Raw genomic sequence first — 19,902 nt, 5'->3', positions numbered from 1 at the left:
AACCGCGGGGCGCAGCTAATATGTTATAATGCTATGGAGGTGAATCTCAGTATCATCAAAGGTGCAATGATTACTCATATGCAAATAATGAGAACATTTCGAAAACAACTGCTTAGCTTCAGGTAACGTTTGTAATAGTATAACTTTGATCATTACGCGAAATTTAAGCAAACATTATCCTAGATTTGCGGTCTAGCTTCCGATGGCTATTAGTAGCAGTTTAGTACAATTCGCAGGTTATATAACAGCATGGGTGGTGCAGTTACGGTTTCATGCTTCGAGAGAATTATTCGAAGTTCGACACTAGTCGAGAATTAAAAGATTTTTTTTTCGTTTATCTGCATATTGTTCATATTATCTCCAACCTTAAAAAGAAACAAAGGACGCACCGATAGCAATTTGCCGAAATGCTTATAAATGGTACTTAATGGTGACTGTTTGCTGATCCTACTAATATTGTAAATGCGAAAGTTTGTAAGGATGTGTGTGTGTGTTTGTTGCTCTGTCACGCAAAAACTACTGAACCGATTGCAATGAAATTCTGTACGTGAATAGCTGGACAACTGGAATAACATATAGGCAACTTTTTATCCCGATATTCCTAAGGGACACGGACTGACGCGGGCGAAACCGCGGGGCGCAGCTAGTGTTATATAAGTTATCCACGTTGAAGGCGACTCCAAGGCTTTTTTTTAAGTCCGATTTCTATAATTTCTTTAAAATAAATAACAATAACAAACAAAATCTTACGCCGCGTGGCGTAACCTTTAATTAAGTATTATAAATAACATGGTAGGCTTTTTTGTCTTCCTTTATGCTGTCTTTTCATGTGCTTTCAAATAAAACTAGGTCGCCATTGTCTGTCATTTATAATCGCAATTTCACATCGATTTCATTAATGTGCCATCGCTTGATGCCACGTGGCACTAATTGCGGCCTATAATCTATTATAGATCAATCTTTGTCTAATCTAGTGAACTGATGCATGGTTGAGGAGGACGTCTTGTAGCTCAGATGGGACAGAGGAAGTAAACTTATAGGTGACATGTCATTATAAGGGGTTACTCTAATAATTAGTATTGTGGTCAAAGGAGTAGATAGACCTTGATTTTCTCCGCATAGACTCTGTTCTCATAGTTTCTGGGATAAAGACTAAGTGTATTTTCTCAGCAGTCTCCCCGTGACCACGCTCGCTGTAAAGTGTTCGAAACGTCGGGTTAATCATATAATAAATCGCGTTTAAAATCCGTTAAAAAGTGTTTAATTTCCAAGTGTCTTTTTCTTACTTTATCGGATCTCAAACTATCTCATCCAAATCGATCGAGTCGTTCGTAATTAGCGCGTTCATGCAAACATATTAAAAACTTTATATATTATAATATTATAGATAATAAACTCCACAAATCGATTGATGTGAAGTTAATTTGAATATTTACAAAAAAGTATTTGCATGTGTTGTAAGAATCTAAACTAAAACATAGCAAGGATTTTAAAAGTGCCTATGTAATTTTACTCTAACCATTGCCTATAATATGCCGGAGTGTATTTTTGTTCGTAATAAAATTACATAGGAAATGTATGTACGTCATAATTAACTAAAAACATTATTGATAAATATTAAAGTTGCAAATTATTAATTGCAAATGTAAATTTATCATCAAATCAGCGACAACACTGTGGCTTGTTTGTAAATTTGCATATTAATTTATATTGTCCAAACGATTAACGCGTAAGCTACCAGTAGATTCACCCGTTAAATATTATATGATACAAAAAAGGATTGTGTGGTTTTATGAAACCACGGTAAAGGTGAAACTTTTTTACATTATAGATGTTTAGCTGATGGTCAGCTGATGGAACTATAGACGCCGCCATATTGGTCTTGGTTGCTCTGACGAGCGTGTTTCACTTTATCCCTACTCCGAGGCCGACCGTCACGCGACATGTGATACACAGACAAAAAAAATTGAGACGATGTAACAAAAGTTTCACTTTAATAACAAACACAGTTAAAAAAAATCGCTAAAAATTATTGTATTGTCACCGATCTTTGATGACTGTATGAAATATGAATTAAACCTGTACTTTTAAAGTGGTTCAACATCGAGGCTAAAGGAATCGTTTCCATATAAACATAAAATGTTAAAAATATAATTCTCATTCAGTTGTTCTAGCGTTAAGGATGTCAAAAGCAGTGATGCAAACTGAGGATGAAAAGAACGTGGAGGAGTTTTAACTAATGACCTCACTTTTAACGACGGTTGATATAAATAACATTCTCTTCGTTAGGCCTCTAAAAATCTCAAATAAATTAATATTCATCGTGGCACAATACGAGGTTTCTCTCTAAATATATTTCTGCATTCACGTCGAGTGGCCGTAAGTATCATCATCGCACTTGTACTGGGTCAACACTCAACACCGCTTTTAGTAAAAATATAACACAGTTTTTAATACCTCTTCTTCATGATTTATCGATATATCTATGTACTGCGATATTATCCGTATTTTTTCAGGCAACGCGGACTTTCTTAAAGACAAAACAACTTCTTTTGTTTTTGGGTATATTAGTTATTGATTACATATACATGTTAGTTTGAACGAGTTAACATTAATGCGCTATCATTTTCCTATGTAATCTTAATACAAATTAAAGTTTATTTATTTTTACACGCAAACCTCGCATCAACGGTTCTAGCTTTTGCATATAATTGCAGTATCCTTTTAAAGCGTTTTATTTTTAATTCGAATCGACGCGTTTCATGATTTACATAAACATTGCAGAATGTTTTTTATTCAAATTAGATTGAAATAAAGAAAAATAAAAATTCGAACGTTTTTGCCGCGTATTGAACAAGATTCTAGAAGTTTGTAGCTATAGTACGATTTCGGTAAATTTTTTATCTATACCACAGATAACGTATATACTGTTATTTTCACTAATAATATCAAGATTATAATTGTGTTAGATAATGAATTATCCTCGTTAAGTTGGGTGTAGTACCAGTTGTGGTAATTGATTTCCTTCAATAATCCGTAGTGTGCACCTGTGCAACAACAACTGGTACCTACATTAAAATAAAACGAAAGAAAATTTCCTAAAGCAAATTTGCTAACAAAAATCTTTGTTAAATACAAAGCATAGATGCATCTTTATAAAGACTTATTGTTTTGGAATTATCTATTTGCTGCGCTAATAGTGAAGTGATATGCGTTGTATCTGAAACTGCCTAATTCGAATTGATGGTATTCTAACTGGTGATTAGCAAAGCGTCAATATGCAATGATTGCATAAGAAATTAATGGCCGTGTCTGATCTGATCTGAGACACTTTTTGTCTTTATTAGCAATTAAATGGCGTTGATTTGATGGCATGTGCTCGATTGCCGAAATATTCAGATTTATTACTATTCAACTAACCTCAAAAAGGAGGAAGTTTTCAATTGCGTTTTTTGGGAAGCGGTTACGACTGGATAAACGGATTTTAGTGATTCCTTTTTTACCGAAAGCTGGTGCGGTCCTAGTGATCTTATAGTCTAGTTTTGACAATTTGAAGGCAGTTTAGCTTTTTCTTAAAAATATTTCCTTGTCATTTTCATTCATTTCATTTCTCCACGCTGGAATTGGAACTGCTTTTAGGCGCCATTGTTACCTCCCAGATCTAGCAACAAATATTCATGTTTCAATTCACTTAAAAACATCAATTTATACTTAGTTCAACTACTCCATAAGCCGTACAATATAAGTATTAGAGCGTCTGAGTCTGTCTGAATCAATTCCAGTAATGTCTAGATTTTATCCAGGAAATTGGATTATATTATATTCGCATGCGGATCGCGCGATTCAGAGCAAGTGAATCAATTTGTTACATGTCCCTGTTACCGTAACTTTGGGGGTTTTCGCATGGAATTGCAATGCTTGGCGAAGGGAAGTTTTAAATTTTTGGATAAAATGGAATTGCTTTGTAAGGAACTCGGGATATTGTGAATGTTTGTGGACCACAAATCCATTCCATCCTTTTTTGTTATTTTTTATATTGTATTAGGAAACTGGACAGATGCGAATCTGATGGTAAGTGATCAGTGTCTCACATATGCACCTACTATGTTGCCGGGATTTTGAATAGAAATATTTGTTGCTTGCTGGCGTCCGAAAGTTTGCGGTATATCCTGTATAAAAAAAAGCCGTCCCTTAACTAAAAGTTATGGTAATATTTGTTTATCTAATTGGAATTTACAGCACAAATTATCTCCTATATAATTATCATATTTCTTATTTTCTTTCCAGATGTTGAAAATGACGTAAATGCAGTGAAAATGAAGGCAAAGTTGTTGTTGATTATCTGCTGCTTAATTCTGCTAACTTGCGCTCAAGGAAAAATAGGTATGTTTAAAATTATTATATTAAATTAGCTTTTAAAAAATAGTTACATCAAAAAACCATCATATTATTGGCCCAGAAAATATGTCTTTATATATATATATATCATATAAGATAAGTACTTTCTTTTTAAAAGCAAGTTTAAAGTAATACTGCTAATTTTTTTATGTCGCAGCGGGAAACTGAACTGGTGGTTCGCGTGATGGTAAGCGATCACCTATACCCATGAACAGAGGCAGTGTCTCTGCAAATGCGCTGCTCGCGCAAAGATATATTATAATGAAGAAGCTAATCAAAATCAAATATTTTGGAAAATTTAATGCCAGATAAGGATAAATAAAAGGGCGGATTAAATTAAAACATGTGTATTAATACAAACCTAACATATAAAAATTCAAAGGAAGAAGTAAAATATGAAAATAAACGAGCATTGGAGTAATGTAGCCAATTAACACAATGAATATTCACGGTTTTAAATTTCACCGCTTCCTTAGCCCATTTGTGTGCATCAGAAAAACACTTAAGATTTTAAGATTGCGGCAAAGTTCTTCGAAGCAAGAACTGCATCTTTATTTATGTGTAGCCTACTTTAGTAGTGAAGTCTTGACTGAGGTGTCTGAATAAGCTGCATTCAGAAAATTCTAGACCATAGTTGAAACTGTCAGTTTCATAGAAATTGGCGGCGGTCTTTTCAAGCGCATGTATTCTAAATATCATGTATTATTTATCTATATACATTAAGTTTTGTCGTTTGTGCACCTTTTTACGAAAATTGCAGGGCAGTATACAATTTGGAACATTTGCATTCAAACTTTTTTATATTTTTAGCCTAGAAACTGTTGAAACAATTAAATATTTGTACAGAGTATATACTATCGACGTATATCAACATTGACTGAAAATATTTTTCTAGCTAATGATAATTTCTGTTCTAAAAAATAATACTCTAAATATTTAACATATTCATTACACTATAATTGACATATGCACTACAATTCATATATACATCTGTAATTTAATATTTACCACCGCTTCTCTATATATCTTAAAAGTGTAGCGATACAAAGAGAATATCATAAATATCATAGATCTAATTGCTATATCATTGTCATACCTTTAAAATAATATAACAGAAATTTGACTGTGTTGAGATATTGAATTCTTACACGTGGGCAACATCAGTCTAGATAGAGAAAGATAGAGAAATAAACAACTATCGGCGCAATAAAGCAATACAATACTATATATTTGATAATATTTATAATGTATCTTATTTTGGATATGAAATAAAAAGAGTGATATCAAGGTAACGTTAATATAAACGCTTTGTGTTGCCAGTAAGTTAAACTTATTTTTTTATATTGTTTATAAAGAATATAACGACGTCTGAAATATTCTTATATCAAATATTATTTCGTGGGTTTAAATAAATGTCTAGTATTAACCGTGTTAGTTACAAAGTTATTTAAAATTTATACGCTTGGAATGAAGATATACGGTAGAAGTAAAAAAAACAGATTTATTGCCAGAAAGCAATCTCTCCGAGGCAAACTAATTCAAAAGAACAAGTAAGCAAATTTATTACTTACTCGCTCTCGCCCGGCGTTGCCCGGAATAAACCTAGATAAATGTAAATTGTGTACAATGTATTAAAGAGAAATATCGGGTTTGCACATAAGAACACAGTTTTTGTACTTTAACGCCTTTATTGCTATTATTTCACAAAAAATATGTCATCAAAGCCATATACATTATAAGATTATGTTAAATAGGTTCATAACCTCAAAAACAGATATTAATTTCACGTATATGGCCCTAACTGCTTGTTTTTCTAGTAATAATTAGTCTAACGTATCATTAGTGTTTCATGTTAGTAAATGAGTTACAACTTTCTCCAGCATCCAACACCATTTACGTAGTAATTTGTCGAATACAAAATCGTTTTCCGAATAGTACAAACTTGTAAATGAGATAAATTTAGTGCTTGGCAATCCCGAAAGGTATTTTCGTGGACGTTTCTAGAGTTTAAAAAAAGTTTTGCTGAGTTCGAACCGGATTGAGGAAGTATGCTTAAATGTAACATGTTAAATGGCCAAATTCTATTGCTGCTGTTCCTTAATTACCCGACTATGGCCAAGTCTAATTAATTAAAAATTTAAATTGAAAGATATGAAGTTCTTTATTGCTTATAAAAAGAAAAACAAAGCATAACATTAGGAGTAAGCAAAAGGCGGCCTTATCGCTAGGTAGCGATCTCTTCCAGGAAAAAAAAATTAAATTGATACAAAAGGTACATATGTTTTATGCATACGAAATAAAAAAAACAAAACAGCACTAAAACTAACAATTGAAGAAGTTAAATAAAATTATAATGAGTCGAGTTTTTTAATAAATCTTGCAATAAATGGTTCTATCACAGGTTTAGAAATTGAAAACGTAACTCTGAAAATGAATCAGGGAAAGCGGCGTCCAATTGATTCTTCAACACATGGGGTAATGCCGCCTCCCGATCTTGGTATCTCGATCTCTCTTGAGAATTTTTATGTAACGGTATTTTAAGCATTCGAGTAGAGTAAATATGATTATTTATTTGATGTACAGACTTATTTTTGAGTAAATTAATAAATACAACATTTTTTATGTAAATGTAATACGACATTAAGATTTTACGATAAACAACATTTGATGAACTTTTCTAAATAACTCTGTTATTATTTAACAAAAGCCCGGAACCCCGCAAAAAGATTACGATCAAACCTAACATCGGTTGTTCCCTCCGAGAATCGTTGTCTGCACTTGGCACATACGCCCGTGGATAATAATTTAGGCTTGCTAATCACAGACTTCCTCCCTTTGTTGAAAGCTTGATTGATGATACCGCTCGTATGAGTGTGTGTGCTTCTGTTCAGGTTATACGAGTGTGTGCGTTGGACATTGTTCAAGAAACGTCAGCTCATATAACTTCGATGTGATTTTGGTATAATTACATTTCAATTTTAATTATATCACAAAATTGGTCGTCATCTTACCCTCATTGAACTTAATTATATTGTAGATGTTGACCTACTTGGGTATTGTTCTTTTGTATTCGGGATTATAGTCACAATGGATAATTTGAATTGTAATTGCGCTTCGATTATTATGTTATAAATTGTTAAATTGCACCAGACAAGCGCTTAAACTTTTGTCAGCTTTCAATGTTGTGCTAAAGCCGCGTTCAATTAATTATTTTCTATTCAAATGTATTTTACATTGAAATGTTCGAATAAATGTGTTTAATTAAACGATGGATCGCTTATGTTTTAGTTGTACCGTATTTCACGCAATTAACCAGAATTGTACACAGTTTATGAAAATTCTTTGTAGATGCGCATTATATGTATTAAAATATGATGTTTTAACTTGGAGTGTCGTATACAAAATCATTAAAACTTAAATTCAATTATTTTATTAACTTGTTTATTTTTTGATGTTTGAGAATCGATACGATTTCAAAATTTTAAATCAGATAAAATTTATTTTTCGTTCTTATATACAACTATGTTTCCGCCGCGATTTCACTTGCGTTGTCAAAGGAAATTTCTACGGGAATCGGAAGTTTCATCGCGGAAAAAAGTGATGCTCTTAATGTGGGTTAATGTCCTCATAATAATGATTAAAATACCCACGGCCCCCGGGAAAGGAGCCGTGGGGTTATGTCGGATTCCTACCGATAAAACCCTGCTATGACTGCGGGAACAGATTGTACTCTACCGCGTGTCTCGCCCAACAGTTGCCCATTTCCAGGTTCTCCGCTTATAGATAACCCCGAGGCCACGTAAGTTGGGACAAAGGCGTACGCCGCCCGCTCACCGACGATGGATTGTTCGGTAAATAGTGGCCTATGTCAAAAAAAGACATACTATGAAATCGTTCCATAGCGACGTGAAAGGCAAACAAACAAACACAATCGCAATAATAACATTAGTAAGGACAGGTCTATAGGCCACTTAATGATTATCGTATGCGAAACTTTTAATCATCTTTAAATATTTTTGAAATATGATACAATGTCGCGTAGATGATATATCTACATTAGCTATAGCCCGCGACTTTTCCGCGTTAATCTATTATCCTTTTTAAGATTACCGCACTTTATTATTCAGTAGCAATAATAATGAATTATACACCTTTGATCTAATACTATTAACAACCTCATTTTATCAACTACCCTACTTTTCAAGCTTGTAGCACTTTAAATACAGAATTTTCATATAAATTTGCAAGAATCTTTAACGCCCTTTATCCAGCCCCATTACCAAATCTTTTTATAATCCACATCTGCTAACCATAAACTTGATTATTTTCACAAGAACTATCGAGAACTTATCGAATTCAGCAAATCAGAGTCTACTAATCCATTATCTTGAATCTACTTCAATCACCAATCACCAACCATCGACGTGCCAAATTTTAAGTTTGTAAAATGTACAAAGAAAAACTAACAAGCCAGCATGCGACATCCCTGACACCCTGAACAGAGACGATCTTATGTTTTATAGAAAATCGTTCAGTTATTTCACTGAAAAAGACAAGTGTAAATTAAAATGTCCCTTTCGAAGTTAATTCTTTATAGTTACACCACAAGATTCACGTATATTTTTGTTTGTTCTATCTGCAATCGCATGAAACATGCAGACCAATCACAAATAACGTGTTCCTTATTCTTCCAGTAGCATGTATCGCAGTGAATAAATAATTTGATTTAAAACGAATTACCCTCGCCACTATCTAACAAAGGATTTTCTCGTTGTACTAACTTTTTGTTTAGAAACATAACGAGAAGTACTATCTTCCTGAGAGAGTACTATCTTCGTTTTTCTTTAATCCTACTTCCTGCTTCCTACTAATATTATAAATGCGAAAGTTTGTAAGTTTGTTATTCTTTTACACAAAAAGCTCTAAACCGATTGCAATGAAATTTGGTACGTAGATAGCTGGACAATTGGAATTGTTATTCCAGTATTTCCATATCTGTTGTTAGGTAATTTTTATCCTGATATTCCTACGGGATACAGACTTACGCGCGTTAAAACTTATACGTAAATTATTAAAGGTTGTATTAATTTAAATTATTTTATGATCCACTATAGTACGTTTAAAGATAATATACTAGTAAGCAGGACACGGCACGCCATGGGTCAAAATCAATTTAATTATCTGTCTCATCCATCAAAATCTTATTTGTGATCGGCAGTATCCGAACTATCAAAATAGAACTGTAATATGAGTGCCGGTCATCATGACACATATTCCATTATCTAAGCTTTCTCAAAAATATTACTTTCATTACCTTTGTATTTCTCTTTCCGATATAAATTTAATTAATTGCATTGCCTTTTTGCGTTTCATTTACCGTATTAAAGGTGCGTTAATATTATCTTTTGATTTATACTCGAAAGAGATTCCGACCAACAGTTATTTAATACGGCCGGGAGTATTAAATTCCAATTTATTAAAGGAATCTGTTCTAGACGTATTCCTTTCTTCGCATATTTTCTTGATTGTAAATACTCAATTATATTGGCACGGTTCACGACAAGCTGTTTGAACGAAATTCTTTACTGAATGGACTGATGTCTTAATGACTATTATGTTTAATTTTATATTTTTATTTCTTTTGTTCGGACAGCTCACAAACAAATACATTATAGAATACAAATAAAATTTTTCTTTTTCAAATACATAAATATTTTGAGTAATAATTATGAAGCAGTTATACATAAAAACTAGAAAAAACAATAACAAACCACTAGTGATTTTGTTTATTTGTAACATTAAATATCCGAATTTCAAATAATTAATTGTATTGTAAATTGCAGTGGTAACATACATAAATATAAATATACAATATATGCAATATCTCGCTTTCCACCAGCGGCTTTGCCCGTGAAGTCAGATGAAAAGATACACTGTCCCGGGCTTTACTCGTATAGTTCTCGTTTCCGTAGGATATCCTTTATTATCTTATGTCCTTTCTCGGGTCTTAAATCATCTTTGCACCAAATTTCATTAAAATCGGTTCAGTAGTATAGACGCTACTTTGTATTTATATTATTTCTAGGGATTCGCTATCGCTATAATGATGTAACGAATGCTATGACATAACACAATGAATGCTTATCAAATTATCCAAAACTATTGGCTTGCTCAATTTGATAAACACCTAATAAACTATAATGTTTATACGTTTCATTTTAAAGCGGAGAAAACTGCGTGAAATAATAAAAGACATCAACAATGGTCTTCCATCCAATTTATATAATGAAATACGTCTTTTCTGAAAATTTGTTGAAGCCAAGCGAAGTAGTACCTTGATTCAATTCTGAAAATATATTAAGAATGCGTATTTTTTTGTTTTAAGTACAAATTGTAACGTAATCTATGGTAAATTGAGGCAGATGTGAAGAAATTTCTCACAAAGAATCAATTCATGTCGAGTTGGATTACTCTCCCCCAGTTGAAATATGAACTCTTTGTTTTAGGTTATTTTTGGCACATAACCGACTTTCATTACGATGCGTTATACACACCACTCGGCGATAAAAGAAAACGTAAGTAGATTTGATGTTTATAGCAATTTAATATTGTTTGTTTCTATTATACAGCACTTAGCAGTAACATCGTTCCGTTTTCTTGTTTTTGCAGTATTCCAATAATGTTTCTGCTAAGCGCACAGCTCTTTATTCCAGAAAATCGTCTTTTGTTCTTATGATCATGGAAGATCTTCTCGGATACAAAGTAACAGTTGTTTTATAATATATTGCAATGATCAAAATGTCGTTTTTAAAGAGTTCCTGTAAGAATTGTTGTTGGTTGTTTTAAAATTATCTATATTAGGCATAACGTGTAAAATGGCAAAATATACATTTTCATAAAAATATAGACAGATACGAGTACACATTTTGTTACTTTGTATCGTTTCGAAAACTGCTGAAAAAACACAACTTTATAACATTTATTTAAGAATGCCGTCGAACAAATGAGAGAGGCACTCCAGGTCACCATGGTGCTATCGGTCGCCTTGGGGACTACTCCTGTGACAGTTCCTTGGAGCTCATAGTATCAGCCCTACGATATATGCGCACCCGACATTCAGAAAATATAGAATACGTTTTGTGGACTGGGTAAGTGTATGCAGTTTAGATATTATAAACTTTAATTGTGCAACCAGATAATAATTTGATAGCAAGAGGTGCCTATAATAAAGGGTAATGGGTATTATATGTTAAAGAACTATATAGAATTGGAAAAGTACCCACTTGCACCACTAATATTACACAACACTAAAGTAATTAACATTTAGGATATTATATATCGGTCAAATCTTAAATGAACAATAATAATTATCACTGTAATAGAAGTTTCTTATCTTTACAATCTCACAATTCTATATGCATACATACAAAAGTGTATTTATGTATTTTTTTTATAGTTTATATTAACTGTTTTCATAAAGATTAGTGAGTAAGAGTTTAAGCAAGTATGATACAAACTATATATAAATAGAAATGAGATGATACATTGTAGTGAGAATTAATTTCAAGATCTTAAGACGTATTGCATTAATAATTTACCCTGGAGATGGCAAGGTTGTTTAATTTTTATTTGGCGATCTTATCACCTTCACATATACTGTATAGTGGCCACCATACTATTAAGTGGCCCATAATCATGATGATATAGAAGAAAACATAACAAACTTTTAACATTATTTTAATTTTTGTTAACGTAAAAAATCTACGTGGAATTTAATGCAGTTAACATTAATGCTTCTAGCGGTCAGTCAAATACGACCGCTTACGTTGAAGACGACGCGGGCTTAAGCTGATATAATAAATTCAATTCTTCATATATTTCGCATTCGCACTTATTAACCTATCTGGTAGGGTAGCAGTAGCCGCATTTTCTATAAATAAATAATATTTCATTTTCAAAACAGTGACATCATAGCATCAAGATACGACGAGAGAGAAGATAGCAAGTACCAGGCAATCAGGAATATAACGGAGCTGCTCAGTATGACGTTCAGTTCACATTTTGTGTTCCCGGTCCTGGGCCATACGGATCCCGCGCCATCTGAACGTTTAACAAACTTGTGGAGCCATTGGTTGCCATTAGAAGCATTGCAGACTATGAAACATGGAAAGTATCTGATTTATATGTAACTGAATTATTTAAATCGTCCTTACTTGATGATGTTTACTACTTAAGCACCTATTTCGAGATTGTATCTATATAGTTGTTCAATACAGAAAACAAAGATCATTGAAAGTCTTAATATACCAATATATTACTAAAAAAAAGGCTTAAAGACGGTGAACAAATGTAGTCCTTAGAAGTTATTTACATTAACCTCAAGAAAGCAATCTGTGTCTAGAAATAATAAACAATTTTCTAAAAAAGACAATATTTATGAAACGTTTTATATACCATCGAATATAAATTTATATTTTTAAATGTATACGAAATCATGTTATTTCATAAGAAAACAAGGAAACAAAAATTTTTGAAATACACTCATCAACAGACACTAGCAAACACACATCGCTAGTCATAAAAAATAGTCAGGACATTCAAACATTGCGCCAACGAGATCATCGAAAATTATATTTACACTAACAACAAACACAAATTAACGAAAAGACAATGTTTACATACACGTATCTACAAAAGGTTCGATATTCAAAATAGATTGGTTTGTTTTGATACTGTTATTTCATACAGGCGGATATTACACAATCGATCAAACTCAGAGCAAACTGCGGATTGTCGTGCTAAATACAAACCTTCTGACCGATCGTGAAGAGGATAGCATGCTAGCACTGCGTCAGTGGGACTGGCTCGATACAGTACTAGAAAAAGCCACAGCTAATAATGAAATGGTAAGATATTCAACATAATAATATGATAACAGCGGTATTGGTTTAACAGAGTTTTAATTTAGTCATATTCAAGGCAAAATCAGAATTGCGGCTCCACTGCTTCTCATTGAACTTCTAACAAAGATAAACATGTAATGTACTATTATCTTGTGTTTGGTTTCACGCGAGTATTATACATTTAGAAATTAAAAACTTTTCAACGGATTTTAAACGCGATTTATTCATTATATTATTAACCCGACGTTTCGAACACTTTACAGCGAGCGTGGTCACGGGGAGACCTAAATGTAATGTACTATTATTTTATTTTAAAACCTTTTCTTCATTGGGTGAATTTATAAATAGTTATATCTTACATGCCGAAATAAGGCATACATACCAAGAATTTGACCTTTTTTCCGTCATATACTCGTCCATTGTAGTTATGTAGTCCATTATAGTTGCCTGTAACGTGTCCAGAATAAAAATTACAATTTTAGTTTTATACCATAATGCTATATTATACCATACGAGACATACTTTTGTAGATAAATGACTTCAAATAAGCACACGTACAAATCTAACCCTATAAGTAAAATATAAAAAATTTCTTATGTTTAAGTCGAGTAATTAATTTTTGCTCTCTATTATTTTTTAGAAGGTATTTCAACACGTCTTTTTAAATCAGATGGTGGTTTTAGATCAGGATCAGTGGGCATTTTGAATCAGATCAGTGTACATTTCTCAGTCAAATTTAGTTTTCCCTGTATTTATTGTGACAATAATTTCCAAAATGCTAACTTAAATAAATTAGCACATTCATGCATTATTCGTAACAATTTAAAGTTTAATTCGGTATATGAATACATCCAGACCTAAATTCATTAGTAAAGCCACGTTTTAAATGAGGACTATTAGATTTGATGAGCTCTTTTGTGGTCTCCAACCAGTCATCAATTTGGAGGATCCGTAACTTCAACCGACTTTGCATCCGACACAATTACATTATGTAGGTTGAACAAGTCCTTGCACCGAAACATATTCAGAAGGTAAAGAATTCTTTAAAATCAATTGATTTACCCAAAAGTCTAGTTTAATCAATAAAATATATTGTATTAATAAAATATTTCATTATTTTATTTTTTTAAATTCCAGGTTGTAGTTACATAGTTAAAGTATAATGTAAAATATGAAGTATATATTTTCTTACACATTTTCCTATTTGTGTCGTCCCTCAAATCTTATCCCAAATCCTCCCAAGAAAATGTAATGAATGAATGAAATGAAAAAAACAATTGCAAGTCAGCCTTGGTTCTAACTTTTTTAATTCCATCAAAAATTAAAATACAATCAACGATTGTTACAACATTTTAAATAAACAAATACATAATACAATGGTACATTGATGAATAATCCCAATACCCACATACCGCTCATAAATCTTATTATAAACGTAAAATTATACATTTTCAACGATCGTACAATTGGATTAGGAATAATTAACTTTGAGTACGGCTTTAATAAAAAGTTTCCACTTTCGCAACAAGTCAGAACTATAACTAAGGAAGTAGACCAAGAACATTCACAACAGTAATAACTTATAGATTAAAAGCTCGTTAATCTAATAGCCTTTGAAATTGGAGGAAAGAATCTAAATCGCTCGAACGACGAGATTTTTCCGGTGATTTATTCTGGCCGTGTACTTGGCTTGTTAATGGTGGTACTAATCACTTTTTGCAAAATTGATATTGTTCAAGTTGATTGGGGTTAACGATAAAGTTGAGGTTTGATGTAAAAGATCGTCGTTTCATTTGTCAATTATTATTTGTTTATAGTGGACCATAAAAACTAATTAAGCTAATATAATCGAATTCACTGTGTCGTTTCTTGATATATTTCTTTTTGGAAAGAGACAATAACAATTTCCTACCTTCTTTTCTTTTAAGTCGCCATCTAAGTCGTATAACCCAATTGTATAACATGGCCATTGAAGCCAAGGAATAATTAATTTTTTATCGATAATGTTGTTTTTGTATGTACTGTTTTAGATATCGTGGTACGAGGTGCCTTACCCCTCTTTTCTAAATGCATAATTTTAATAAACGTATTGTACCCATTATATTGTTATTTCAATGTTTATGTTTAGGTCTACATAATAGGTCACGCAGGACCTGGATATGACTCCCGCAGAAGCATATTAGCGGCTGACGCAAATAGAAAATATCTTCAAACGGTGCGTCGATACGCGTCAATAATTGCGGGACAATTCTTTGGTCATTTACACACTGACACTTTTCGAGTAATTTATGACGAAGGTTAGTTGAAATAACTAATAATATAACTATTTTACTTACAAACCAGGCAATAAATGATTTTGTTATTATAGTATTCAGTATATCTGTGAACCTGTCGTTTCCCAAGCTCAACGTTTAATCACTTTTGTTGACCAATACTTCTCTTTGACATAACATTATCAATAATTAAATTCTAGTATGTAGTTAACAAGTATTTACGATGGGGTGAGCGGATCTTTGTGTGAGTAATATCTAAAGGGTAGACACATGACATGCTCATAAACTGATTTTAACATTTCGTCCTAATTGACAAAATTATGGCTGTCTCGTCGCATACGTTCTTATAGAAGCAGTCTTCATCGATAAAACTGTTTGTGAGTTTGCGAGTGATAGTATATACTATTTCCACAGAGTATATATCTATATTGTAACAAGTTTTTAGGTTTATATTTGTAAAAGATGGTCTTAAAGGTATATCTTTCAGATCGACCAGTATCCTGGGTTCTTTTGGCACCATCTGTTAGTCCACACCATGACTACGGAGGCTCGTCTAATCCGGGTTTGCGTCTTTACAAATTTGACACAGATACAGGAAAGGTAAAAAATTGAATGAAACAAGCATTTAATTTAGTGCTCTATAATAATTATGTTCGAACATAATTAGAACGAAAATTTCACAGCGTTAAACAATAAAAATGTAATAATTAAATAAAATTAAAATTATCATTATTTCAAAAAACAAAAAGTAATGAACCGAAAAGGGAAAAATAAGTGTTTATTAAATTGAGTAATCTGCTCTCTAATTATGTCTATAATCTAATTTATCAAATTTAGTAAATCTGCTTTATAATGCTGCAGGCGAAAACTCATTGAACAATAAATTCTAATGCTTTTTTTCTTAATTTAACCAAAATTACCAAAAAAATTATTAACCAAAATTACGTTTGTCTTCGCCTGCACTATCATAAAGAATTTGGTTTGACTAATTTTCAATGTACTGTTATGTTATGTATGTTTGACTAACTGTGTGTGTGAAAAAGTGTTTTAGTGCTTGGGCTATTATTTTTATAACAACAATTGAATTTCACATCTTAATATTTGATTATGTAGGTAGGATCTTTCGTTAGATATTAATTATTGATGGTATTGATAGGGAGAGAAAGAAAGAACAACACCTATTTTAAAATTGTTGTAATTAGCACTATTGCGATATTAATAACGTCATATCATACGTCAAAATTCGTTCAGCGCTTTGGACTGTAGGGCATGCGAACTGGATCGATAAAGTTTTCCGTGCGTTCCTTACCCAGAGCGTAAAAATATACGATAAAACATATTTTTCATATCTCGATTTCTCAGAGACTACATTTTCATTTGATCGCAAAGCTGTTTCAACGGATAATCGATCAAGTAAGAGTCCGGGCTTTAATAAGACGAACCACTACAGACTCCATTGACAGAGTTGAGTGGAAAATACAAAGCTTTTAGAATAGCCAGCTATTGCTCGTTGAACGCACTAAGATTTCACACTTGGGAGAGATCTTCTCAAGAAGATCATTACTGCTTTTTATTATACCGTTACTGACAGGTAAACGTAGAAAATAATTAAAGTGGGTAAATACAGAGCACAATAGATTTATCAAAGAAATATTTTCTTTTTGTATTCATCACAAAGTATAACATAATATAAAATGTATTTTTTCCAGTAGAACATCGAGATCAATTACAAGTGAAGTATAACATTCAATTTCAAATGCTACCTATATACATTATTTTACTACAGGTATTAGATTTCACGCAATTTTACCTGGATTTGGCCTCAGCAAATCGCGCGGATTCTGGAGCGGAATGGGTGGCGGAATATAATTTTACCCAATATTATGGTCTCCGAGACGTTTCTGCTGAATCGCTTCATAACCTGGCAGAAAAATTTCGTAGCAACTCAATTCAGGATGCTACGTATTTTAGCAGGTATGATACATTCTTGATTTTTTTAAATATAATTTTAAATTTGCTAATTTTACGTAGGGTATTTTTATAGTATATTAAATTTTAAATATTTGTCAATACAGAATCTTAATAATTTTGAAAGAATTTTGCATTCCACATTTTTTGAGCAAGATGTTTTTGTTAGTTTATAAATAACGTGTAATGACCTTTTCAAAGAAGGTGGAACAAATAAACACAGTTGTGAATACAAACAGGTCTATATCCGTTTCCTTACACTTCTCAGTCCTTTCCTTTATTCCTCACGTCAATCCTTTCTTAATCTATTTCCAATTTAAAGTCAGCAATCCATTTCTAAAAGTGCATGGTCTGTATCGACCTTACGCCTCTCCAAATGTTCATGGGCGCTGGTATCGCGGGGCGCTTCAAGCGTCAAGTAACATTGCAACATGACGTTAAAAAAAACAAACAATAATTATTCGAAGTTTTCAACATTTTTAGTTTACTTAAACAGACTATACAAAGATCTACTTAGACTATACAAAGCTCAATATTAATTGGCCACTTTATAGATATCTACGAGCATACAACGTGAAATTTGAGAACACGAACATTTGCGATGGAGCATGTGCGCATGAGCATTACTGCGCAATAACATGCTTGGAGCACACCGCCTATCGCCAATGCGTCGAGGCAGCCGCGAGTGCTCTCGCAGCGTCCGGCAACTCCGCGGCGCTTATGAAAACAATAAGCTCTCCTATTATAAATGCATGGTCCATCTTAATAGTAAGTGCGAAAGTTATTTAAGCGCAGTGTTAAGACGATGACATTTATGAAAAATTATCGAATAAGCTCAGCCGCATTTTGTGATATTATAATTTAATATGTGGTTTCATATAAGTAGGCCTGTTGACCATAAGTTTACTGGATTGTAATATTAAAATTTTGTACATAATTGTAAAAATTCTAACGGTATGTGTATGGGTAGTGAATTATTTGTATTGTAGTACTGACTTTCAATCTCTTTAATGTAATGTTTTACATTTTATGGTTTCCAGTATGATTTATGTTGATATAAGGTTTTATTCATTATGGAATAAATATAAAGATTTTAGTTTAAGTATAGAATTCACTGTTAATCATATTTTCTTTTGATAGCGCTACTTTACGAGCAGAATTTATTAACGGAACAACTAAATATATACTATAACTACTAACTATAACTAAATATTTATATGCATAAACTGTAGTTTGTATCACTTCGAAAAAACAGTGCCTAGCATCAATTTATTTAGCTTCTGGAGACTACTTGATGTATAATTTGCTCTTACCAAGATATTCCAATAAAGAATAAACTAGTTTACAGGGTGTTACGAAGTTAGTCGTCCTAAACATGAGTATGACATTATAAATTTGACAAGAACAGTCAAAGCCTTTAGCTATTTTGATTTATTCTCTGCACATATCATTGCAATCTGAAATACATAAATCGGTAGGACCATTCCTTCACCTACAATGTAATTGGTAGTTATACTTTGAATACCGTTTTGTGCCATTATGTAAGCTATCTTGATAATAGACATTGATATGGAAATTGTTGGTGAAATTATGTGGTATTGGAGTGGAATTAGGTATGAGGGTTCACACATACATGGACGCACAGAATTATGAAAATATCACGTGTGTTACCATAAAGAAGAAGGTATCTAGAAAGAGTGACATGTTGACGTAGGATTAACCAATTATTCAATCGCAAAATTCAAAATCCGAGGCAATGTCCAAGGTTTTATATACTTTGAAATAAAAATTATAAAGCTATACACGAAAAATAAGGATCTCATATCGCCGGTTACATTGCATTTTATTTTGATCTTTGCGTAAGGTAAAATGAATTTGTGCTAAAACAAATATATTATTATTTCGTGTGTAAAAGTATCAATCACATTGTTAGTGCAGGGAGTGGATCTAGAATCCTATATTTTTTCATTTTTAATAACCACGCTCAAAAATCGTTCCATATTTTATTGATCTTATATTTATATACATGTGTATAAAAGTTTTGTAAATATAAAAGCAATCGAAATTTTGAAAATGAGGAACAATTAGGACATAAGTGATTTGTAATAATGCTTTCGGATATTTGTCAGACCAAAAGTGTAAAGAATATATTTTAAGTGATACTGACTTATCAGACTAACATTGTATTACATAGCGTTTCTTGAGCAAGTCATATTACAAAAATCTGTGTTACCATGTACCCATTTTAATTGTTTATTAAATAAATGATTAAGACGCGAATTGAGTTTTTTTCGATGGCTAAATAAAGTGCTTACAATCATATATATAAACAATCAATCATTCAATAATCTCTAACAACG

At 32.3% G+C, this 19,902-nt stretch overlaps 1 protein-coding gene across 1 annotated transcript in view; it reads left to right on the top strand.

The window, feature by feature from the left end:
• The window catches only part of LOC119840431 (acid sphingomyelinase-like phosphodiesterase 3a), a 27,094-nt gene extending 7,288 nt beyond the window's left edge, over positions 1–19,806 (top strand). Inside the window, exons 2-10 of the mRNA XM_038367044.1 lie at positions 4,288–4,383; positions 10,905–10,973; positions 11,387–11,546; positions 12,362–12,564; positions 13,147–13,304; positions 15,430–15,598; positions 16,062–16,174; positions 17,361–17,548; positions 18,097–19,806. Of these exons, the coding sequence (XP_038222972.1) occupies positions 4,317–4,383; positions 10,905–10,973; positions 11,387–11,546; positions 12,362–12,564; positions 13,147–13,304; positions 15,430–15,598; positions 16,062–16,174; positions 17,361–17,548; positions 18,097–18,331 (1,362 nt within the window). The 5' untranslated portion in view covers positions 4,288–4,316 and the 3' untranslated portion in view covers positions 18,332–19,806. The remainder of the gene's footprint in view (positions 1–4,287; positions 4,384–10,904; positions 10,974–11,386; positions 11,547–12,361; positions 12,565–13,146; positions 13,305–15,429; positions 15,599–16,061; positions 16,175–17,360; positions 17,549–18,096) is intronic.
• Positions 19,807–19,902: the final 96 nt, after the last annotated feature.

The sequence above is a fragment of the Zerene cesonia genome, chromosome 6 (genome assembly GCF_012273895.1).
Source record: "Zerene cesonia ecotype Mississippi chromosome 6, Zerene_cesonia_1.1, whole genome shotgun sequence".
Classification (NCBI taxonomy): Eukaryota; Metazoa; Arthropoda; class Insecta; order Lepidoptera; family Pieridae; genus Zerene; species Zerene cesonia.
The sequence above is the reverse complement of the archived record's forward strand: the minus strand, read 5'-3'. Positions and strand labels throughout refer to the sequence as shown.